The 26,214-nt window shown below is 31.3% G+C and overlaps 2 protein-coding genes and 1 long non-coding RNA gene across 10 annotated transcripts; 1 reads left to right on the top strand and 2 right to left on the bottom strand.

Annotated features, from left to right (window-relative positions):
• Window positions 1–537: 537 nt before the first annotated feature.
• smo (smoothened, frizzled class receptor) lies at window positions 538–5,915 on the top strand. Of its 3 annotated transcripts, none has more exons than XM_029320649.2 (8): window positions 538–783; window positions 1,027–1,341; window positions 1,752–2,192; window positions 2,280–2,452; window positions 2,530–2,867; window positions 3,055–3,256; window positions 3,419–3,589; window positions 3,664–5,915. In XM_029320649.2, the coding sequence occupies exons 1-8, from the start codon at window positions 772–774 to the stop codon at window positions 4,952–4,954; spliced, it is 2,943 nt and encodes a 980-aa protein (XP_029176482.1). In that variant the 5' UTR covers window positions 538–771; the 3' UTR covers window positions 4,955–5,915. The 3 variants fall into 3 exon arrangements, with proteins under 3 accessions (XP_029176482.1, XP_029176490.1, XP_029176501.1); XM_029320657.2 differs by having other exon boundaries at window positions 3,688–5,915; XM_029320668.2 differs by lacking the exon at window positions 538–783 and adding an exon at window positions 1,414–1,541 and having other exon boundaries at window positions 1,275–1,341.
• On the bottom strand, window positions 703–1,283 carry LOC146722954 (uncharacterized). Its single transcript, XR_014924850.1, has 2 exons — window positions 926–1,283; window positions 703–849 (listed from the first exon to the last, which is right to left on the bottom strand). It is a non-coding gene; the product is annotated as an uncharacterized LOC146722954 (long non-coding RNA).
• Window positions 5,613–26,080, bottom strand: LOC114944675 (androgen-induced gene 1 protein). Of its 6 annotated transcripts, XM_085483488.1 has the most exons (6): window positions 25,672–26,080; window positions 23,123–23,287; window positions 9,851–9,988; window positions 8,558–8,775; window positions 7,999–8,150; window positions 5,613–7,246 (listed from the first exon to the last, which is right to left on the bottom strand). In XM_085483488.1, the coding sequence occupies exons 2-6, from the start codon at window positions 23,273–23,275 to the stop codon at window positions 7,200–7,202; spliced, it is 708 nt and encodes a 235-aa protein (XP_085339614.1). In that variant the 5' UTR covers window positions 23,276–23,287; window positions 25,672–26,080; the 3' UTR covers window positions 5,613–7,199. The 6 variants fall into 6 exon arrangements, with proteins under 6 accessions (XP_085339614.1, XP_085339615.1, XP_029176551.1 ...); XM_085483489.1 differs by lacking the exons at window positions 23,123–23,287; window positions 25,672–26,080 and adding exons at window positions 13,627–13,814; window positions 19,139–19,225 and having other exon boundaries at window positions 5,613–8,150; XM_029320718.2 differs by lacking the exons at window positions 23,123–23,287; window positions 25,672–26,080 and adding exons at window positions 13,627–13,807; window positions 19,009–19,197 and having other exon boundaries at window positions 5,613–8,150.
• Window positions 26,081–26,214: the final 134 nt, after the last annotated feature.

The following is a 26,214-nucleotide window of genomic DNA, read 5'->3' on the forward strand; positions in this document are numbered from 1 at the left end:
AAAAATCTTAAATTTTCAGAAAAAACTCAGAAAATAATAAGCAATTCTCCATTAATATATTCCATTAATCTTGTACTTTATCATTAGTATGTAAGTGCATCTTGTAAAAAGCTTTCATAATAATGATATAAGTGCTGTATAATAAAAAAAAATGCTGTACAATCCGCTTAATAATAAAATTGTAATTTCATTACACATGTAAAAATAAAATGATCTCTATATTAAAAATTGCATTCTTTGCATTTATCTATGAATCTATTCTCTCAATATTTTAATTCTAGCTAACATTAAAAAAAATTTATATTTAATTGTTACGCATCTGAGATCCTGATAACAGTATCTCGCAAATATATGAATTATATATTTATGTATAATTATTTCTTTGAATATATATTGTAATAATTTATAAAATAAATATTTATAAAAATTTATAAAATAAATATTTAATAAATTTTCTAAGAAGAAGCTCGCAGATCCACAAAGGCTTTATTCGCCCTTGATCTCTCCGCGCAATATAGTGCTGCCACCGGTGAGCAATGCGCGGAATCAATTATAGCGTGCATTCAAACTTGCGAGGATATAAGGGAATTGCATCGTGGGTGGTCCGTCGAGGAGTATCGTGTGTGGTCCGGCTGGTTCGAATGTGGACGCTGTCTGTTCCGGCGAGACCGTGGAAGATGCGAGACGTTTCGGCGGAACTAAATCAAGACCTCGTCCCGGTTGGTTAGCTGAAACCGCGTATAAGAACAACGGTCTCGACTCGTGAACGCGATGTGCACAAAAGTACGCGAAAAGTCTCTTCCTCGCTCCTCCGTATCTATTGTTTATCCACGTGCTTCACATGACTCTCTGTTATTAAAAATATTAATTATTGATTAGATAGCACAATCTTGTATTTGTAAAAAAATAGAATCTCTTTTCTCACATTTTTTTTGGAATAAGTAGACGTCTATATTTTATTCTTTTTATTCTGAAATTTTATCTTTATTGACTCCAGAATTGAAATACTGTTTTCTACTCTCACAGATGATAGTTTTGCTGGTCCTTTGTTTCTTGCTGTTTCACGGATCATCTTCGGAACTGGAGCATGAGCCTAACAGCAATAATGGAGAAAATAATACATGGAAGGACATGGATCTGGCTCCTCGGCATAGAATGAAAGATTCAAGTTATTTGTTGGACAGATATTCTATAAGAGAACTGTCACCAGATGTCTTAACTTGTCGCAGACCTGTTCAATGTGTTCCTCTGCAAGAAAGTACCTGCATGGGTACGAAATTGCCTTATACCTCTACAACATTGGATCTTATACCTGAGCGTGTGACTCAAGCCATTATTAAGGTAGATAAGATTATTATTTAAATATTCTTTGCATTGGTAATATTTTTTTTCCTATTCTTTTCTCCAATAAAGCGCATGGCATGACCTTCATAAAAGATGCATGCAAGTTAAAACCTTAGCATTATGAAGCATTCTATGGAATGAGCCTACTTCTTATTTGGAAGTTTAAGTATCCAGAATTAGATTTGAAATTATATCAGGTATTTCCTTTTTCATTATTCACACAAGCTTATCTTTCTCGAATAGAATGTTTAATTTTATGCTAACACTTTGTGATATCTGGATATATTTTTATTCTTTTAGCATGATTATTAATAACACGTTGTTATTGTTTAATATATTAAATATTGCATTTTGTGTTACTTATGTAATTTTAAAACATTTTTTCATACACATTTTTCTATTTTCAGGACAGACTATACTTGTTACAAGCTTTGAAACATGTACCAAAGTGCTGGGCTGTTGTTCAACCGTTTTTATGCTCGATATTCATGCCAAAATGCGTCAATAATACGGTCGAGCTGCCGTCTCAAGAGATGTGCAAAATGGTGTCAGGGCCCTGTAGGATGTTGATTAATCACACGATATGGCCGAGTTTCGCAAAATGTGACAATACAAAATTGTTTCCACGATTATGCAAAAACGACATTAGAGAATTGAAATTTAACATCACTGGTAAATGTCTGAAACCTCTCGTGCCTACTGACAATGTCCTCTCAATTTTTGATGGAGTGGAAGGCTGTGGAACAGAATGTTATAATCCATTATACACCTCTGATGAACACAATCAAATACATTCGTTTATTATATGGGCTGCAGGTATCTGTTGTGCCTTCAATTTGTTTACTGTTGTAAGTGTATAGCAAATATAAGTATATTTATAATTTTATTACAGTAATATATGCTTTAATTATTTATAATTATATATTATATTTTAGATAACATTTTTGATAGATTGGAGAAGCGCAAATAAATATCCAGCTTTAGTAATATTTTATATTAATGGTTGTTTCTTGGTTTCTTGCATCGGCTGGTTAGTCCAATTCTCTCCTACTGGCAGAGAGGTAATTATATGTCGCAAAGATGGAACACTAAGGATGAGAGAACCGAGGTACGTTTTACAAGTACTTTAATAATAAATTTTGCAACTTTAAGATACAATTTTGTAAAATACTTATGTATTTACAGTGGAGAGAACTTGTCTTGTGTCATTGTCTTTGTCCTTGTGTATTATTTCCTAATGGCGGCTATGGTATGGTTCGTTATTTTAACATATACTTGGCATATGAGCTTCCGAGCACTTGGTACAATACAAGATCGAATAAACAAGAAGAGTGCTTATTTTCATCTAATCGCTTGGTGTGTACCACTCGTTTTAACAGTCGCAATTATGGCATTAGGCCGAATCGATGGCAACAGCATGACAGGAATATGCTTCGTGGGTTACACTGATCATGCAGCAAAGATTTTTGTATTAGGGCCAGTGTTAATTGTTATGCTAGTAGGAGGATATTTTCTATGTAGAGGTAAGTATTATTTTTCATTCATTATGTATATTTGTATAAAATATAGAATACTAAAATGATAATAATAAAAGTTCTCATATCTCTTTCTCATTGCTCTCTGTATTAATATAAATTGTGAGTATTGATTCGTATTCTTTATAATGTATAAAGAGTATCTTTTGTTTCTATAATGTTATACTTATTTTAGGACTTTACACACTTATACGCTTAAAGATAAGCAGTCAAGAAATTATATCCGAAAGGGCAAGTTCAAAGATAAAACAAACTATCGTCAGAATGGGGTTCTTTTCTATAGCTATTCTTGCAGCGGTTGTTGTAACATTTTATTGTGAAATTTACGAAATTCAACACTCTTGGGAATGGCGACAAAGCTACAGAAATTATATGATGTAAGGATTTCAATATTATAACGTTAAAGCCTGGATGTATATAATATATACAATATTAATTGTTCTTTTTGTATCAATAAGCTTTTCATTGGATGCATATTTCACCACATGTATTATGTTGTATTGTATTATCTACTATATTGATATTCTGTTTATTTACAGATGCGCGATAACGACGATGTATGCAGATGTGTCTGACTGCAAAATAGATACAAGGCCTAGTACAGGTAAACTGCAATTGCATTTGCTTGCACTATTTGCCACCGGCATCCTTATGTCCTCGTGGGTTTGGACCAATTCGACTGTGAACACCTGGTGTAGATTTCTGAGAAGGTAAATTTCGACACACGTTAAGTATTTACCGTATCAACAATTACTCTTGCTGCCATCAATGCGATTTTGAATAGTATGTGTTTTCTCTTTGCTTGTAGAATCTTCAATCGTGATTCTGACGATAAGACTGAGCCTATAAGAGTGAGCAAGCATAAGCTTATCGCGCATTTTTTCGCGAAACGTAAAACATTTAACAAAGCCGGACGTTTGTCATTAAGTTTTGCCAACGTTCACGAGGATCCGGTCGGATTGAATTTTGATCTCAACTCTGCGGCATCTCAAGACTACAGCGACTTCACGACTTGGGCAGCTGCTCTGCCTAAATTAGTGACGCGAAGAGGTGCACTGGTTGGTGGTACTACCGGATCTGTGTCTAGCAATAGACGAAATTCAGCTGATTCTGAGATCAGTTATAGTTTTCGATGCGTCTCCATGGAATCCAGGCGAAATTCGTTGGATTCGCAAATATCCGTGCAGATTGCACAGATGAAGACTACCCGGAAGGTGGCCAATCGGTCGCGCGGCCGTCGTGGGAAGAACAGAAGAGAATTCGCGAAATCCCGGTCGAGCAAAATCGATCCACTCTCCAGGAGAGGCAGCACCACTTCCCAGGATAGTCAACTGATGGCTCAAACACCTATGGTGTTTCCAATTCAGATGCCTAATATGGGCAGGAGACCGGGAAACGCTGGGTTGGATGAGCGACCTTTGAAAATTATCGACACCAAAGATACAGGCATGCTGTTGCCCTTTTTGTTACAAAGGCAAAGCGCCAGTGACGAAAATCTAAGCAGTGATGAAAAGAGACGTCAAGATATGACTGATAAAGACGTCGACATAGAGGCGGGTAACATGGAGAAGGAGGATGAACCGGAAGATAGCGACAGCGAAGACAGTCAGCTGGATGAGGAAGTAAAAATGTTAGATCCAGAGGAAGTGCATGAGCGTAGCAAGAAAAGTAGCAGTAAAAATTGTAAAACTTGCGAGGATGATCGTAGAAACCGCGAAAGTAGTCACAGGAGCAGATACGTCCTGCAGGACGAATCGATCTTGAAGCATCTGCTTCAAGAGACGAGCGATATCAAGATGAAGAACGAAAACGAGAAGGAGATGTATAGGAAAACTGTGATGGACGACATGGATTCTAGTCACACCTCGTGTTATCCAGAAATAACGAGATTACTGCAAAACGACGGACCTACTAACGCCAGAGAAATGGCGACGCAGACCTCGTTGCCGCTCGATATACTGGAAATGGAGGAGTTAAAGCAAAGTATCGACGAAATAATCAACAACAGACATTGTAGTTCTAAAGGGACTCAAATATCGCCGCAATTGAAAAAAGGCAAGAATATTATGACATAAGACTGAGGGAGTTATATATGTATATTTTTAGTGTATATTGAGAAATGTGCATATAAAACAAGGTACGTGCTAAATAGTGTAATTGTTCATCTAAGTAACAATTATTGTACAACTATTGTATCGTTACACATAATTGAACTATTTATATACTTTAGACAGGGTGTCCTTTTAATTAATCACCTCTCAAAATTAATTTTTGATTGTTTAACAAAATGTTTTAAATAAAAATTATTTAACTTAAAGAACAGGAAAATAGCGCTAACTTTTTTAAGTCGTTTTTCAAGATCATTAGGCTTTTTTTTAATTGAACTATTATTAAATAACCTTCAAATAATCTTGAAAAGTGTTCTTTAGGAAAAAGTCAAATCAAACTTTTATTTACATTTTGTTGTACAATAAAAAAATTTTTTTAGAGTGATTGATTAAATGGGACATTATACTTTACATACTATATATCTTTGTATTTCTTCTTATCACTCTTATCTGCAATCGTTATAGTATTCTCTAAATAAGAGTGAGATCATGTGATTTTTGACAGTTGTCGTTACTATTGTAAATTATATATATATAGGTAAGGGAAAAGGCGAAAGAAATAACGAAATAATCGGATAAAGTAATACTGACTCGACGAAATTATAAGTACAATAATGCATATCGATATTTTTCTACGTTTTATTATTGCTAAAATAGTAATCAAATCTCAGCACGATCGACAACTTGCACATCGCGCAAGTGCTCTAAAATAATATAATTTAATCTGTTATACTAGAATTTTTCTAAATGTAACACGTCATAAACATTATTTTCCCGCAAAAATGAAAAACTATTATAGTTCTAATAATTGTGTATATTCAAACGTTTATATAAGAATGTGTATATCGAACGCTCTATGACAGTAAGATATTCTTTGTTTATACGTATATTTTTTTAACAAGTAGCTAATAAAATTCGTTTTATATAATTCTGATTTTATATAATTCTATTACATCATATTACTCTATCGTCTATAAATTATAGCGCTAATTTGAGAAAAAAAAAACAAAATCTATTTCTCAATATATAATTATATAATCTAAATTAAACGTTCGCTAGGGCTGTAATCTATAACAAGTTGCTATCGTTAACGGTCGTTATCATTATGCATCTATTTTAACATGAAAATATATGCACAACGAGATGTTAACGATAGCGACTCATTGTTACGAGTTACAGAATACAGCCTCTGAGGCAATAAACACACAATAAACACGCTCTTTACATTTTAATACTATATAAATATTAGATATTACATGTTACTTTTACCATAACTACATTCTTCACAGTTGCGGAAAAGTAGTATTCAGTGGATCATTTTTTTTGTTAATACAAAAATCTCAAAAAATTGCATTCTGAATATTTATGACAAATGTCTCTATTGAAAGTTACTAATTATAAGCTGTTTTTTTTAATCATTGTTTTTTATATATTTTTCATAATTCTTATTAATATTTTTATGGATATGGAATATTTGTGTGTGTGTGTGTGTGTACATACATACCGCATTTTTTTAAAATGTAGTTTTACTATTCTCAATATTTTCTTAAATGTGTTTATATCTAAAACATTTTATTACTATATGGTATATGCAATTCTAAAATGTATATTGCTTTCTTCCAATGTGTCAAAATTCTACTACATTAATGATATTACTTTTCAAGAGGAAAAAAAATTTGGAGTAAAATTATCGTCATTTACATTTTTATTACATATTCAATCACAGAGAACTCTGTGAACAATGCATACTTTTGCGTAGCTATCACGCGCGATAGTGTACGTTCTGATTTAAATATATACTATATTTTGGCACAAATTAACTAATATCAAGAGAGACTCATCCACTGAACTTATTTAATAAAAAATTTCTAAAAAAATATCAACATTTAGGCCATATATATATTATATTTATATCACTAAATACGCCGCTGAATTAAACCAAAATATAATCATACATGGAATATATATATATATATATATATATATATATATATATATATATATATATATATTACGTCAATGTCGGAAAGTTGAATCTTCGTTTCGTAAATTAATACTAGGTCTCGCCGAGGCACTTTTCTCACTTGTAGCAAGAAAATGTCTTTGACGATGTTATCTTCGGATGTGACCGGTATTTTACGACAGATAGACAGACAGATAGAGAGACAGAGAGATATTTAAGATTCCTCTTGTATCCGTTTCTCGGGCGTTTCTACGTTTTCAAATCCGGTTCCAAGCTCTCTGCTACGTATTTTTTTCCTACACTCGATCACAAATATATCCGGACTTTAGAAGGGGCAAGTTTGTGTTGCGTTGTACGCACTATATCGTATACTTTATATATGCACATATATATATATATATATATTATACACACAGTATATTTTCCGTGCACCACATTAACTTTATTTTATTGGTAGAGAAACACAACAATATAATAAGATCGCTCGCTCTACGAAAGTACAAAAATAAGTATTGTCGTAGGGGACGGGGGAATATTGATATGAAAAAAGGTGCGTGTGTATCGTGTTTTGATTTGGCGCGCGCGCGAAAAAAAAGAAAAAAATAAGAACATCCTTACAGGAAATTAGTCTCCCTTGTCCGTGATCACACATAGAAATGCATTGCATCTTGCACATGCGTTCGCTCACTTACATATGTTATCTCCATCGTGCCGGGTTAACCGCGGTTCGATCCTCACCATAGTTATACCTTGATAAATGCGCGCTATGTTCGCATGCACATACATATACAACGCAAAGATTTTCTAAAATGAGACACGTTTAACTTTCGATAAATAATATATAATAATATAATATACGTGCATGCTGCAACGGAGGTGTAGAAAAAAAAGAAAGAAGATTTCATTCTGGTTTATTCACCACCACCGCAAAGAGACGGCAGGCAAGAACGCGAACATGGTTTCACATCACCCGGTTATAGGGATCACCCGCTTGGGCGAGGCTACTTGGATTTGGCATGAGATTTTTTATGCTTAGTGTGTTCGTTACCCCAGACGATGTTGTTCAGCATCTCCCCGACGAAGTATAGAATCGTGCAAAACATTAACAGCACCGCGAAGAACAGGATCCGTAGCGGCTGCGTTAGCACATCCATCACAGGATACACCCAGATCCCGCTTTTGTAATAAATTATGTGCATCCTGAAATATTTTCGTCGATAATCCAAATTTTTTTGGCTATTTTTTGACAATTTTTTTTACATACATATGTATATATAAATAAGGAACAGACAGAGAAATTATATAAAGATTTAAAGAAGATTTTTTAAAACAAGAGATAAATATAATCTTACAATATAATTTTGTATAAATATAATCTTATAAAAAAAAGATTATTTTTTTAACAAGAGATACCGGTTTGCATCCTACCTATATAAGCCATTATGTGTATATATATATATACACAATGTGTTTTCTCCAACCGATTACGTATAGAGTTATTAAAGTTAAATGTATATTTAAATATATAAAACGTTATTAAAGTTATTCCAATATACTTATATAAGGTGTTATTATAAAGACCGGATACGCAGATCCGTTTTACTTACCAAACTAAGTACACGAGCATGAAGCTCACCAGTATTCCGAGACCGCGAGATCGCTTGGGATATTGTCGTGGTGCGACGATCATTTCAAACACGGTCGTCACCATAATCATCGTGTGCATTAAATGGTTCAACCACCATGGAAAGTACGGGTCCAATGCTTTCGGTAATACTAATTCACGGTCCACGAACATCAACGCCCAGAAGGTCACGCCAACGAACTGCGAGACAGAATTGACATTACACGTTTTATCGAAACACATTATTTCGATAAATTTTATCCATTCGATATAGCAGATTATATATTCATATAAAATCAAGCATATAGAAAGTAAATTATCCGTTTTTATATAGATTCTTAGATGCAGAGCAAATGCATAATTAGCTATACTTGTATAGAAAACAGAGAGTAAAATTATTATAATTATTTATAGTGATCCTTAGATGCAGAGCAAATGCATATAATTAGCTATCAGCTATAGAAAAGAGAGAGTAAAATTATGTCCCATTCAAAAAATGTCTCAAAATTGCGAATATTTTTTCTTATATCTTCTAAAGTGATCAAATTAATGCAAATTATTTTTTAATAAAAATATATATAAAACGCATAATTTGTAATACAGATATTTTTTTAACAAAAATAAATATACATATTATATATCTATATGTTATATACACATTATTTTGATAAATATTATGCACTTGATAGCAAATAATATTCATATAAAATTAAGCACGTGAAAAGTAAATTCCGGTCATAAAGATCCTTAGATGCAGGGCAAATGCATAATTAGTTATCGAAAAAAGACGGACATATTAAAATTAATGTTCCATTTAAAAAATGTCACACAGTTTCGAATACTTTTTTTATATCTTCTAAAGTGATTAAATTAATGCAAATTAATTTTTAATAAAAAATATATACAAAACACAGAATTGTAACATATAGATATATACATATATAAATATATAGATATTTTTTAACAAACCATGCAGTTTTTTAAATTAAAAAATATACATATATCTACATTTTACAATTATGCGTTTTGTAGATGCTAAATTGGACAGTATTTGCGTTATCGCAGTACTTAAAATGGAAATACTTTTAACGAAAACTATAACAAAATAGCATAATAATACATTTAAATTACCATTGTAAATTTATACTTAAGTCAGTTTATTGAAATATATTTTTCTTTTCCTTTCTGGAGCTGATCAATTTTGATATTTCTTGAGTTTTAACATAAATATAACATTGTAGGAAAAAATATGAAAAAAGAGATCAATTATACTTACCATGGCGACAGGAAATCCGATACTCGCATGGAAATAATCCTTCAACTTTCGTACGAAGGGTGGTTTCTTTGGATTTACGGCATTCGTGCCGTAGAAATCGTTCAAGAGACATATTAAGAAGAATATGGCTTGTAGAATCTAGAACACAATTGACATTTCAAACTGTTCCGATTAATGAGTCAATAAATATTTTTAACAATCAGCTTACACAATACGGCTAGGATCGTATATAAAAATATATATCACTTTAAACTTATGTGCAATGCCTAAATTAATATTATCGTCCGACGACCGATTTAAGTGACAGTAGTCGGTTTCGTCGTTGAGATCAATTTGGATGCATTAATAAAGCGGGCTGAAAATTGAGCGTATAATTGGTCAAACACAAAAGTCAAATAGAACGTCTGTGACAGAGTTTTGAACGGTCCTCTTTCGTACTTTTCTTTGTACTTGAAATAAGCAAAAACATATACATAAATGAATGACGAAGACTATTTGCTCAATTCAGAACAGCGTAATTATGCAAACTGCTACCGTAAATGTGTACTTTATCACTTAAAATATATTATTTGCATAGTTTAGCATACACATATTCGAGTGCCGTTTGAATCAGCCGAAGAAAGACGAATTGGACAAATATTTCACATAGTAGTGTTAATTTTGCAATTAGTAGTCACATTTATAATCAACGCACGTGCTTTTATCACACAGATTGTGAATATATACGTATTGCACGTAGCTTTACATCTCTTTCCTTCACTTTAAATATTTTTATTTAATTTTTTTTCCTAATATTTATATATAATAGATGTTAATTTTCTTTATATAGATATTAATTTCTTTTATATATATTGCATAAAATACAAGCGTCAACAAGATATAAAATATTACGAACTTTTTTCTTTGTGTGTATTATTTTGTACTGCGTATATGCGATTTCTTTCAAGCGTTCATCTAGTATTGACATCTCGAACCAAATATTGATCCAAGACTTATTTTATGCCGTCCATTTAAATCCATCACGTGTCAGTCACAAATACATGTCTGTCGCGTACAATTCCGTCAAGTGAGGCTCTAACTCGTTGACAGCAGCACAAGAGGAAGTGTGACCTCATTATCTGCGCGCTATCCTTCATATCAATTAAACTACTTAGCATCTAATTAACATCTAATTAGCATCTAATGAAATTGAGCTCCTTTGAGAGTAAAGAGTTAAAAATTTTACGAAAAAAAGTTTTTTAATCATTATAAAGCCTTGTGTGTTTATGAACTACTTTTATCGTACAACTTTTATCATACACTTATTATAATAATTACGAACTGAACGGATAAAAATCCCATTAATCTAAAAACTTCAAATTCAACGCGATACGGAAATTGCTTTTCTTCATTTTGCTAAGTGAAAAGATTAATTCGAGTCCGAGCGAGCATTTGAGCGTAATTATCGATCGATTGACGTTGCACATAAGCAGTCTTGTGTGACGCGTGCCTCCTGTTCACTGCATAATATCAAGTGGTGCTTAAACAATTGAATTTTGCTCTTTACGATCGGCATGATAGCGGCAATTTAAGCGTGAAATGGTCGAGAGTATGTCATCTCTCGCGCGGCGATAAAATGCTTGAATATAATCTGGTCGAATGTAGAGTCACGCGTTTAGCTCAACAGAACAAATTGAGTGGAATAAGAGCTGCTCATTCACTTGTTTTTCCCAATAATATATTTTTTGGTATGCTCGAGACGCGTTGTCAATAAAAAATAAAAAAAAAATAAAAAAAATAAAAAAAAATAAAAAAAAGGAAAATAAATAATTCCAACATATATTCATATCTATTAAATACGTTGCGTTCATTCGTTCAGTCGTGACATGTCTCTAAAATTTATCTAGTTTCAGTTTTATATTTCGACGAGTAATTGTTTTTTAGCATTTTACTATATATGTGGAGAATGGAGATTTTTTCTCGCACAAGATGAGATTTCTACGTTTTTTTTCGAACTAAAAATAGCAGGATAAAATTTTTTTTATTAAGAAAAAAAATTGTTTCTAGAATAGTAGGATCATATTTTTTGAAGGAGAAATTTCTTCTATATAATTGCTAATTTCACCGATAATCATAGATGAGTATATCCCGTTTTCTTCTGTCTTCGTTGTCCGTCTTGAAGAATATTATATCACCAGTTATTTGTGTTTTTTATGATCGCGCTGGTACACTAGATGGACGTGTCGGTTTTCACTATTGCATAACATGGCAATAAGAATACATTGCACGTGGTTACTGGATAAACGATCGCGGAGAATCGGTTCTTGTGAAGAATAGTAGAATTTCTCATCATCTCCGTGCGATATTACCACATGGAAGACATGCGGACAGTAATTTTTTCTTCTTTTGAAAAGAAATATCGACAAATGAGCAAAAAGACGTTTATACTCGGGGAAAAATTAAAATGATGTCTAATGATGAAGCTGTTACTGAAAGCTGTGTATACGTAATATTTTATATATGTATAATCGCATATATATTAATATATTATGTAAAAGATGTAAAATAATTGTAAATATAAATATATAAATATGTATTTTTATATATTTATAAAAACACGATCCTGAAGTAAAATAAAATTTAAAGATCAAGCTATAGCGATGAGAGAATAAAATCTCGTTGCAATAAAATCTCGTTACGACAAACTTGATCAGATTTTAAATTAAATTCGGAATTGTTGCGAGATCTTGTTATACATATAGTATCGCGATATATGTATCGAGATTGAATCCTATCAACAATTCTAATAACAATTTCATGAAAATTCCATTACAGGGAAACATTTCTTTCTCTCGTCAATCGTTACAACGAAATTTCATTGTTCGTAACAGCAAAAAGATCAATGCAAGAAATAAATGCAAAAACACATTTGTATCTGTGTATGTATCCATGTGTGTATGTACACGGAGAGAATTTTCTTTTAGAATTTATCCTGAAAATCATGGTAATCGTGGGACAATATGATATTGAAAGAATCTTATGAGAGCAGTGAAAAAAGTCTATATACTTTTACATGGAAATTTTTTGTTCTAAATTGGAAAAATTACTTAATTATCACTGTAATAAATTTTCATATTTCTTAAAATAAAAAAAAATAAAATTACCATTTTAATGCAAAAATCACTTGCGTAATTTTAAATTTAGTATTTTTATTTTATTAGAACTTTATTTTGTAAGCATTTATCCATTTTATTTATAACATTACTTTATGGCATTTATACATTACTAGCATTTCGTATGTGTAATTCCATGTTCAGTGGAATATTTTTGATCTTGAAAAAAATATATTTCGTATGAAATTACATATAATCTGTAATCTTCCTTATGGGTAGCAATTATGTATGATTATGCTGGATCGAAAAAAAACCCAACATAATTATATAGTTTCACACAATTATTTTTTTCAGTAAATTTCTCCGATTAATATTTACCACATAAAAAATTTTAATATGTACATAGTAAAATTAATCGAATATATTTTATATCTTATTGTGGTAGATATGAATATTTTTTATTCCGGTAAAAATATAACCAGAGAAACTCTCTTATAAAATTCTTCCAATACCATAATATATTGTCCCACGATTACCATAATTTTCAGAGTAAATTCTAAGAGAAAGTTCTCTCGGTGTATGTATTTTCTGTGTGCAACGTGCATATGTAACGTGCATCCGACACCAAGGGGTGATAACTTGATTAATCAAAACGGCGCACTCAGCTTGTACATCGATACTAACCGCATCCCAGAACGTTAGAAACTTGAACTTCCCACCGAAGGCGCTGTGCACCCTCGTGACATTGTACGGTACGATCGTATATGTGTAATCGTAAAAAACCGCGAAAGCGAACTGCAGGAAAGTAACCGCATGGAATCCGATTGCTAGGCCCTCTCGCATCTCACGGCTGTTCGCGAGTAGTCTGAAAACTATGCGTAATTATCTCCTTTAATGATCCTCGACGATATCATCAATCGTCTAGCAAGAGTAGGAAGCAGGTACGAGTGTCCGCGCTTATTATATATATATATATATCTTTTTTTTCGACGAGATAAATAATTCTATTTCGTAATGTTTCGAATCATTCGGATTGCAACTTTCGTATCCCACGCTAATAAACCGCGAGAAATCTTTCATACCTGACAGCAACAAGGAGAGAGAGCGATATAATGCGCGCAAATTCGATAATAATATAATTAAAATATTAAAATTGCAGATTTATATGTCAGTGTAGTAAGACATTTATACGAATAGATTCATTTATCGCTAATGTTAATAAGATTTTCTGTTACACGCTCTTTTTGCCAATACAAACTTACGAACACATTTTTGAAACATTTTTTTCAGTACCTAATTTGATATCATTTCTATTTAATATTATTATAACACATTGTTACGGAATTATAATAATTACATAATCGCACTATTTTGTTGAATAATTTCATAACATTTTTGCATGGAATTAGCAAGAAACTACATTCTGTGGCAGCGGCTTGTTTCGCAATATATTATGTTTTTACTTAAACAAATATAGCTACGTATTTGATTACATTCGATCTATGAATGTCTGCCTATTAATTATAACAAACCGGATTAATAAATCTGGATAAATGCTGTTGCATAATCTGGTCAGGAGAAAGAAACTCTAATAATTTACCATTTTGGTTTTATATAAAATTGCTAAATACATTTACAATACAAACACATTTGTAATATACTCATAATATTAAAGATGATCACCTCGTTAGTGTCCATCAGTTTTAAATTGAATAAAAAAATACAAATTGCAAATGTATGGTTAATTTTAAACTATGGTTTTTTTTACACGATTGAATTTGGAATAATAATATGTTAACCAAACCGCTCTGTCTAAACTGTACTTGCAAATTCTTGCTCTCTCAACCACATTTTCCATTACCAGAGTGTCAGCTAATATTGCAGCAATTCCTTACCATATATTTAAGTCCTCCTCCAAGAGAGTTGTTGCCTTATTTTAACACATCTTACCTTCAGAAAATTAATATACGCGAAGAAATTGCTGCAATAATGAAAAATGCAGTTGGAAGAGAGAAAGATAGAGCGATTTAGGAGATTTAGCAATTATTTATTAAACATAGTATTTTGAATCCGATTATGTAAAAATGCACAATGAGTTTTTTTATTCATAATGTTCGTAAGTTACAGGTATATATTCGCTATGTATATTTATACTCGTAATCTTGTTTTGTGCTCTAAATTAATATACACGAGAAATTGAAAAGACAAAATATGTGAAAAAAAAAAGAAAATTTAGTTTATATTTTTTCTCAGATTTGTTGCACACGATCCCTTCTTACTTGCATCAGTTCTAGTTTCTAGCAATTCTTATATATACATAACTTATTTGCAAATGACTTATCGAAGTCGGTATCGAGGTCGATGGACGCGATTTGTTATTCAATTTGATTAGCGCAGCAGATTTCTTACAATATTGTCGAAAGCGGCTTTGATAAAAGTGATGAATATGTAAAAGGAAATATAAGTTCGGAGAGATGGAAAGTTCCAGTTGATAATTTCCCAACACGTGCGTACATTATGCAAGCGAGTGTATATGGCTGAGTTACATAATTTATACGTAACTAAGTATACCCGGCTATGAAAGAGACTCGACATGCATTAACGGGTCTTAATTTGTTTTTGCATTCTGTGTGATTCACGAGGGAATTGCTTTTCTTTTCGCATTTATTACTGTCATATATGTGTACACGCTACGTGTATACAATTCATTTCAAATATAACTAATTGTAAGCAACACACTGATCTTTCTTTCACGGCTGCAGGAAGGAATGAATCGTCACAAAAAGGAAAAAAGCGAATATCGCGATCGTCCGTGAATTGACGATAAATGAGAATTTATTTACATCGTTGGATGACATCACACATCTGGACGTCCGGAAGGATTAAGTAAAGGTGAAATTTGGAGTGTCAATTAATCCAGAAAGTTAAAAACTGTGGCTTTCGTTTTATATATAATATTACCGTACACGATTTCTCTTTTCCTCGTTTAGTTTTCGCATAATTTACATAAATCAATGTCATCCAATGAATATCTTCTCTCAACTTGATTTTTACATATCCTTCAATATAATCTCTCGCTTGAATAAAATTTTGTAATACTTAAAAATGTCAATATCGGAACCACGTTCTATATTACATTATTAGGTAATTGGTACATATATATCTTTGCATAAAATTTTATATAAATCTGCCTCTTTAACGAAATTAAAAAATATGATATTTTTTATTTCCTTATCATTGTACTGTTTTTTACCTACGTTTGATTTCTACTTTTCTCCACGAAAAAAGTGAATGTTTCGCGTTCACTTTCGATGAATGAAAAAGCGGGGGAATTAAATATTATGTCACAGGGGGAAACTAAAATGTAAAAAAATATCTTGGATGGGAACCAAGAAGCATTCTCATTTTATCTTTCGCTTAAATGTTGCTGCTAATCACATTACACAATGTAAAAGCACTTTGAGCAAGCGCAAAGTATATTACGAGAGAGACTGGCATTAACCTTAATTCAACGAAACTCTCTGACAAACCGTGATTATAATCTAAAGAGAGGATACATTTGTAAATATTTAATAATCAAGCAAGTATATATAGAGAGAGACTGTGTGTGATTATTGGAAAATTAGCGAGATAAAGAGAAAGAGAGAAAAACTTTTAAATGAAATATATAGCAGGTATTAAAAGCGAATTTTTAAATACCGATATCTACATCAAATTATAAAAATTAAAAAAAGAAAAATAGTTAGAAACCCGGAGAAAAAACTCGTTAAAAATTAAATTCTTGCTTATATATTAGCTGAAATCTCATTTACAAAGCGGCTTTTTACGCAGTGTGTCCAAAGTCTTTGATAAATTCAAGTCACACATAATATTCGCCTTATATTTTTACTGGGTCAATCGGGGCTCACCTATTTGTAGGTTTTTCTTTTAACCGTGCTGCCGAAGCGTGAAATTAATAGAGCATTTCTCTTTCACAAATTTAATATGGAATGTGGAGCGCTTAAAAGAAATATTAGGTGACCCGTTGCCGGTTATTAAGTTACATAATTCACTTTGCGCGATAGAGCGATTTTTTAGTTCACGGATCGCGAATCTGGAGCAATACGATTATCCTTCCGAGAATGGCATTTACTCTGTGATCGTCGATACATTGTCATCTCCGATACTTGTTTTTTTTTTTTTTTTTTTTTTTTTTTATTTCCGTTATATTTCCTTTGTGGATGCGCGTGCTGTCGATTAAAAGTTGTCAACTTGTGGTGTTGCTGTCTGTCACAGAGTCGTATACATCAGTTAAAGAGTATGTTGCAAATAATTGCGAATAAATTGTGAAAGAATGATGCGAGAGAGATAAAAAAGATTTAAAATAAACAAAAAAAAATTCTCATATACATGATGAAAGAAATGTGAATATATGTATGTATAAATACGGAAATAAAAAAAAATAAAGCGGAGAAATGATTAATAGTTGAATATATAATAGATTATTTACCAAAACGATATGCTAAAAAGTATGAAAAGTACAAATGTATGAATTTCTACTTTCGAATTTGAATTCGTTTCTATATTTAACCTATATTTGCATGAAAGTATGTTAATGAAAAGAATAATGTACATATGTATATACAGACGATATAGTATTATTTAACAAAATTATACGACAAAAAATATGAAGTAGAATGTGCGAATATTATTTTTAACAACGCATGACATTTTATCTATTTTTAATCTAAATATCTTATTTGCATAAAAATATATTAATGAAAAGAACAATGTATATACAGATAATAAACTATTTAATATCAAGGCTTTTGTATCTCTTTTCATAAAGAAAAAAATAGCTATGTTTGAACTATTATATTTATTTTACGATAAAATTGAACTGCAAGCGAATTTGAAAAATAAATTATCGGAACATAATTTGCAAGCATTGATTACGATTTTTCTTTCAGATAAATGTTACTACACAATAAATTTGCATTATATATTATTTGTATATTCATATAACATAATTATATATATTTTTCATTCTTCTTTATCGTTTCACTATCTTAAAAAAAAATATATCATTCTGAATTACTCTTATTTAGTTTTTGTTCCTAGCATAGAGAATTAAAGCCCTAAAGATATTACATTAAATTTACGGTGTCAAACACAACACAATAATTTATTATGTTCGCTATCTTCATGAATGATCCGACATTTGAATGTTCTCTTTCTTTCTGTACATATATCAACACACTCGATGGTACTTCGCATATTCCTCACAATTACATAAATTGCTTCCATAACTACTTTCTTGGGAAAAACAGAAACATAATGTAACAACAAAATCATAAGCCTACGAAATAAGGAAGAAATTCACCGTGTAATTTCACGTAAGAAAGGAAAAGGGGGACAAAAATGTTTCAAACGTTTTTCCCGCCCGTTTAAGATATCAGCCGGCAAAAATATTTCGCTCGCATAATCGAATTTCTCCCGGTTCACCTGCTTCTCGTCGCGAGATAAGGGAAAAGGATTTTCGCGCGCCACAATGTCTACAACGTCACGTGTTCGTCGTGCACACATCACATTCCGGCGCGACGACGACGTCCGCCCACGCGTCCATACGACTTCGCGAGGCCACGCTGAACCTAACCGGAGATGATATCGGTGCGGAGAATTCGGACGATGCCACGCCGGGAACGCGGACACCTAACCTACGACATCCCTCCTCTCCGACCGGAAGTCGCGACGTGTCACGATTTTCCATGTGTTTTTCCGAGTACAAAGTACAGGGAAATTATTAATTATTCCTCATGTCGTGTGTAAATGAGATATACGAGGGAGATTGTATATTTTTGCATTGTTGCACAACAACAACAACAACAACAACAACACACTTTTCCTGCGAATTTTCCGCATATTCATCGTCGTCCATCGACACGATCTTCGCGTTTCGCGAGAATAAGAAAAATAGAAGAAGAAGAAGAGAAAGAAGAAGAAGAAGAAGAGAGAGAGAGAGCCCTATTTTTAATCGGCTTACGGCCGTCTCGACGACCTCGGGGATGCCGATCGATCTACCCTTACTTGGTGCGGAAAACGCGCGCTTCGATTTTCTTAAAGCGGCCGATACTACGTATCCCGGTCCTCCTCTCGCTGCGTCTTTCCGGTTTATTTATTTCCCGAAGCGCGAGAGAGATTCTCTGTCAAGTCTCACGTGGTCGTCGCACGAAAACACTCCTCGAGGCACTCGTGTCGGCGGTCCGCGACTTACTGATGGATAATGGAGTAAAACTGTGAGAGAGGGAAGGGAGAAAAGACCGCAGCGTGCGTGCGTTTGGCACTGGTTCAACGCGGCCGCGTTCACGAGGGAATGACGAAAGGAGGGTGAAGGAGGAAGAAACGTCCCAGTGACGGATCGAGTCATTCCGGGCACCCCACGCTCCCTTATTAGAGGGTTGCCGAGGGTCTATCTTGGGCGCACTCGCGCTCGAAGTAAGCTCGGTTTTAAAAATAGCGCGCCTTTTTTCTCCTCTTTTTTCGAGAGAATGAGAGATATATTAATGCCATAAATTAAAATGAGAAGCGGATCCGATTATATAGACTCATTGTTGATCAAATATTGATTTTGTACGTCTCCACTTGCTATTTACAGACCTTAAGCGGATGTCGCCTTCGAATGTAGGCGTGTCTTTTCAATCTAGTTTATTGGAATTCTGAGATTTTCTTCCCTTTCTTTAAAATTGTTCTTCTGTACTTCTTCTCTATCTCTCTCTTAAATTTTCCTGTTTCATCATATTTCTCTTTACAGCGTGTGATTAAATTCGCTTATTGTTTGCTCGTCTTCTGATAAATCTGTTTCTCAGAAGATGAAAGGGAAGAAACAGAAGGAGAGATTAATTTATTATTCTTAATCAAGATCTGAAGTTTCTACGGAAACTTGGAATTTACTACAAAATTATTAATGCAATCGTGAAAAAGATATAGTCACTTTCTTTCACTAACCAAAATTGTGCAATCTCGACAACTCGTAACCCAATTTAACCGACTAACTAACACGCTAATATGTTTTATGACGACTAATAAACAGATTTTTTTTTTATCAAGAACTAATTGAAAATTACAACTTTATTACAACATCGTATTATCATATTTATGTTAATTTATCAACCGTTTAGAGTTTATATAGTAATAAGTTTATTTTTCTAATTATTTCGCAATTTATTTAAATATATGTAAATGTCATTTGAAATCAACTAATTCAACCTATGCTTCTACAAAAAAAAAATTACTTATCTTAATAATATTCCATGAAAAACTCAAGGAAACAAAGTATTTCGTATACATCTATATGCCGCGTGTTATGCTAAATATTTCGTGACGTCAAGGACATAATCATATGGTTGTCTTATGTCTATAACGTGTTCACCTTGTCATTCACGTGGTGAGAGTCGAGTGGGAAGGATGTATATGTCGTAGTATTATCTACCAAAACGTGATCGCGACAAATACTAGCGATTTATTCTACATCTAAAATCAGTACAAACTGCGTTTATTATCAAACTTAATGAATTCCCGATGATTATCGCGTATAAACAAGCTACTAATTCGATTCGCTTAGTATATCGCGCGATATTATAATTTTGCCGATATTGTTATCGAATTTCTCGGTCATTAATAAAATATCGCGTGTAAAGAATGGCTCGACTCCTGGCATTACATAATCCATTTAATTAATAACTCATAGTCGCCTGTATTTTAATTTCGTAGCTTTAAAGCTCAACCGAATAACCGTAAACACATTTCGGGATGTTTATTAATACCAGTAGTGATTTATTAAAATACATATTTCGCGTGCCTTATTTTATATCGAAATCTATCGCGCAAATAATCAGTCAAACGATTATACATTTTTAGAAACATATGTTTTATGAATATTTTATCTTAACTAGAATATTAAAAATTAACAGATTGAAGTCGTATTTTTAATTTCGCTTTGTCCGAAAGTTACAAACCACAAGTCTCATATGTGATACACAAGTTGTAAATTATTATGCTGGCTATGCATTTCGAATAATACACAAGTAATGCATTTTATACCAGCTCCTGAAAACAATATCGTGCTTTGTTATTTTTTTTTAATGGATGATTTTTTAATGGATGATTTTTTAATGGATGATTTATTACTGATGCGATATTTATGATACACACACACACACGCAGTCTCAACCTGTTAAAAAAAATTAATTTTATATTGTAATACAAAATATAATGATCATTCTGAAATAAAAACTATTTAGAAATTAGCATATCCGATAAAATAAAAATAACAATGTTACGAATGGCGCGGAATAAAAACCATATGATATTAGCAACTTTTGCGTGTGAGTATAGTTTTTGCGTTGTTTTTCAATATATATTACAATATAACAAAGTGCGCATTCCACGTGATTAACGTTGGAAATGCCGCGTAAAGTGCTGTGCAATCGTCGTGATTCTAGTGATTGGTGCGAATATGATCATAATCAACCATGTTTTCGCAAGTGAGTGTCATGTGAGTGTCATATGTCGTAAAAAAAAAAAAAAAAAAAAAAAAAAAAAAAAACATGAAAGAAGAAGCTGATCCAAGGAAGCTTTGAATGACGAAGAACAATTGTGGGTTAAACAATTTTATGATTTGTGTATTGTTTTTCAAATTTTTTGCTTGTTTATTTCTGCCATAATTACACTGTTCAATAAAAAAGGATTTTTTTTTTCAAGACAATTTTTTTATCAGAAACTAGTCATTTCTTCTATTAGTTTTTGACAGGTAAATGTAGTGTTATCTCGTTAAATTTTAAATGTATATATTGTATAAAATATTACCAGATTTTATTATAAGCACCTTAAAATATCTATAATAAAATAATTATATTAATTAATATTGTATATAGAGTGTGTAAAATATTTCTACATTTAAAATTTAAACTAATCATTTGCATTAGTTATATATAAGAATTAAATTTTTCTTTATTTTTTATTTATGTTTCTCAAAAGATAAATGTTTCGTATTAATTATATACAGTCTATTTTATTAAATATCTGAAACATTTGATTAAAGAATAAATAAAAAAATGATAGCGCGTAATAATTAATTTTTTAAATATTAATTATTTTTAGACACTTTTCTTATATACATGCGTAATAAAATTTATAATAATATATGTATAATAATAAAATTTAGATATATTTCTTATTTTAGAACAATTATACACTACAATTTCACCAGTGATAAATTATTTTTTATAATTTCAAGATAATAGATTTCTAAAAATTGTAACAAACTTTACATACATACACATATCGCCGTCCGCCCGTGTACATGTATGTCACGTGCAGAACTCGAGGATGATCGACTCGAGAATTAATTAAACAACATTTGGTATAGAATTGATATGGGAGCCTATTCAGAATCGTTTGAACTCAATTTCCATTTCAAACTATAATCAATCAATTGGAGTAGAAATTGACCTCTAACCTTGCTATTCAAATCTTTTATAAATCTCTGTCGTAGATAAGATTTTCATATCTTCAAGAGAAAATACTTTACGTCATCATCAATAATACGCTCTTGAAGTTAAATGATCTATGAATGTTTCATAAAGTTCAGGGAAATAAAAAAATGTTTTGTAGATTTAGTCTGATTACAATGAAAACTCTTAATTTATATAATACTTTATAATATTGAATATTTGATTTTGATATATATTAATATTTTTATATAGAGATATTTTTTCTGGCATAAAACATATTTTTCATAAAAAATAATTAGATTATTAACAAATAATATGGCTAGATCGCTCTTATTGTAAATAACAAGGATAGATTATTCATAAATGAATTAGATTATTCATAAAATATAAAATGTAATTTGTTAAAAAAATTGCAAAATAAAAATTATGCTGCGTTAACGATCGCAATGTGAATTGAATATTATTCTTACAAATTATCTATCATACACAAAAAATTGTAAATATTCATATAAGTTCTGATAAATTTTTCCATAGTGACACTTGTATTGCGAAAAAATTATAATACTTCTATATATTAATGACTTTTCTATAATTATTTCTTAATATTTTACATATGTAGTATTTTTTATCCATATAAGAAAAAGAAAGAGGGTTAATCTGTTCCAATTGAAAAAAAATTTACGACTTACCACATCCCATATTGTTAAGTACTTCAATTGACCAGGATCGAATTTTTCGAATTTTTTGAACGGAAAGTACAATTTGGTGAAGGCATAGTGTAGTGTGAAGGCGTAAAGCGCTAGACTGACCAGATGGACCAAAGTATTCAAAGTATTCGTCATCTTGGTGAAATTCTGTCAAATTCAGTAAATGCACAGAATTAGTAGAATATAGTATCGATTGTGCATTATAATAGTATATCAATATTGATAAAGAATTATCTATGTGTATTTAATATTTATATATCAGATATTTATATATTTAAAAACAGATAGCATATCGAATTAATAACGATAGCAACAGTACATCGATATCGTGAATGCATATCTTTGCACTAATCTTTAATAATGCTAAAAATTATCAATTGTCAAAAGATTAAATTTTTTAATTATGCATTACACACACGATACAATATCTGTGTATGCCAATATTTATATATAATAGAAGAAGTTTCATAATATTGATAAAGAGATTTACTTTACAGTGATATAATATGTTTACGTAAATTATGTAATATCAATTGTATATATGTATGTATGTCACGTTAAAACTTAATATGTTTAAATCGAATTTTTCGAATATTATATATAAAAATATTGATATACATATAACCGATAATTTTGATAACAATTTTGAGTTCTGTAAATAATAAGATAACAAAAGATATAAAAACAGTTTTTTTTATATTTTTTCGATCATTTATTTCGCCGAATCACGTAGTCAAAATAATTAATTTATAATTCAGCAAATTTTATACGTGTTTCGTGTTGACCTGCGTGCTTTAGCGTGAATATAGCTTAGAATAGCAAATTTTTTAACAATTACGATATCATGTATAAATGCCTCAGTTGATGAGTTAATATCAAAAAGTCAGTTATTTTTTAAAGAAATTTAACAAAATTTATTAAATAAATAATTTCTGTAGTATTAGTGTTTTGTTAACAATTATGTAATATCCGTACATAAAATTCATTTTTATTATAATTACATTGTAATAATTTCTTAGCTAATAACTATATTTGTGATATGTTCATACATTTTTCAATTGGCACATATCTAAGACTCTTGTGTGTTTAGCAATATACAGCGATTAAATTAATTAGACTGTGCTTCATGTAAAGCAGTTAAAGCAAAAAAAAATCAATGCAAAAACTGATTAGTATACCATATATAATTCTGCGAGTGTAACTCGTTCACGCTAGTAAAATAACATATGTAATTATTCATGCAATTTATTCCCAAGGATCAAGAAAAAGAACAAGAACATGCATTACTCTTTTCTTTTTGCTATTTCAATTCTTAATATAACACTAGATTATTAGATTTTGAATATAATTTTAGTCTCGAATTTATATGTACACATGTATTGTGAAATAAATTATTTATGTATAACATTCGAATAATTGCAAAAAATATTTTCGAATCTAAGATTTAAAAATATCAATTTAATGTTATCCTAAAATCAGAAATTATTAAACATAGGCAAAATTATTTTTGTACAATACTTTACAATCTATTTTTGCGATTCTCATACGAAAACTGATGTAATCATTCTTATAGTAGGTAATGCAACTTCTTGCAATAATTATTTTTTAATAATATATACAACGAATTAATATATCTGTCATATTGAGATATAAATGTATGCATATCGATACGTGTTTCAATTTTTATATATCGAACGCAAGAGTTCTTATTTATATCGAATCTTTATATCGAACGTAAGAGTTATAAATCTTAAGAACGATTTATAAAATATTTTTGCAGCATAATACACAACTATATACAGCGTAACGAAGATATAGTTTTCGGTTAGAAATTTTGCGACTGTAATAATACAGTAATTGCATGTGCATTTTAATGACTTAATAATTACATAAATGACAAGATCCGCAGGCATAACAAAATCTATGCAAGACAACTACATATTAATCTTAATAATACTTGATGCTAATAAAAAAATGATAATGTGTTCTTTCAATCATGTCAGTAAAATATGACGATTCATTTCTTGATTTCATTTATCATTAAAAAAAAATATGTTAAGTCACTTTTATACATTTTTTATATAACTATATATATAATTATATAATAATTATATAAAATGTCTTAAAACTTGTATTGTATCTCATGTTCGCAAAATATTCTTTACATTATTTTTCATATATATCTTATAGCCCCACCCTATATTCAATTCATCAATCAATATGATAAGATCAAATAGAATAATCAATGCCTTTATAGCTATCAATGTTAACAATTTCAAAAAAGATTACTGCGGATATAGAGATATATGTGCGCGAATATAATATCTACAATAATATATATAATATAAATGTGTATAATATAAATATATTTAGTAGTTATATATATTTAATATTCTATATATTTAATATTTTATAACTTTAATATTTTGTAAATATATTTATATAGATCACATCCAGAACATTAGAAAAACCTAAGAATAAAAGCGTTTAACTCATACAGTTAAACACAATTTGGTCTTGCGTTACAATACCTCGTTATTCCTCCGTTGATGATTTATTGTCAAGTCACGCAACGACCAAGAGGAACTTCGTCGGCATTCGCACTGATCACAATTCAACACTGACCGTTCGCATGCGAATGATGTGTTACTGGCACGTTAAAAGTTATTAAAAGTTAGATAGTATTATCAAACGGCAAACGTGCACATATATCTATATATAAATATTGCAGTTATCAGAATGACCTCGCGTCACTGTTGCGTCTGAGAAGAGATTTAGATCGCGTCGAGACACGGATCTTCGCGCTCGGCTACAATGACTCGATGATGACTGCACGACGGCGCAGCCGATGATGATAATGACGACTATGCGATCGACGATATAGCCGAGTGCGGCGGATCGTGTATCACGATCCCTGGGCGCGAGAACTATGCGCGCTCATACTATTACCACGCTAACAAAGGTGTATCAAGGCTAACGAGAATCATCTTCTTTCTATTGCATGTTCGAAGTTGGGTGGGGAGAAGTGCATTAACGGGAGAACCTGAGTGACGAGTTGAAGTGTGTAGGTATTT

This window comes from Nylanderia fulva, unplaced genomic scaffold, assembly GCF_048542155.1.
Source record: "Nylanderia fulva isolate GAGA-0341 unplaced genomic scaffold, ASM4854215v1 Scaffold25, whole genome shotgun sequence".
In the NCBI taxonomy this organism is placed as follows: Eukaryota; Metazoa; Arthropoda; class Insecta; order Hymenoptera; family Formicidae; genus Nylanderia; species Nylanderia fulva.

Excerpts from the sequence above, each read along its gene's own strand:
- LOC114944675 (XM_085483489.1), bottom strand. The coding sequence starts at position 13,785 with ATGCGAGAGGGCCTAGCAATCGGATTCCATGCGGTTACTTTCCTGCAG. Across the intron at positions 9,989-13,626 it reads TTCTAACGTTCTGGGATGCG|ATTCTACAAGCCATATTCTT; the intron begins GTTAGTATCGAT and ends ATTGTGTTCTAG. Across the intron at positions 8,776-9,850 it reads TCGGATTTCCTGTCGCCATG|TTCGTTGGCGTGACCTTCTG; the intron begins GTAAGTATAATT and ends TCTGTCTCGCAG.
- smo (XM_029320649.2), top strand. Across the intron at positions 1,342-1,751 it reads TGACTCAAGCCATTATTAAG|GACAGACTATACTTGTTACA; the intron begins GTAGATAAGATT and ends TTCTATTTTCAG. Across the intron at positions 2,453-2,529 it reads CTAAGGATGAGAGAACCGAG|TGGAGAGAACTTGTCTTGTG; the intron begins GTACGTTTTACA and ends ATGTATTTACAG.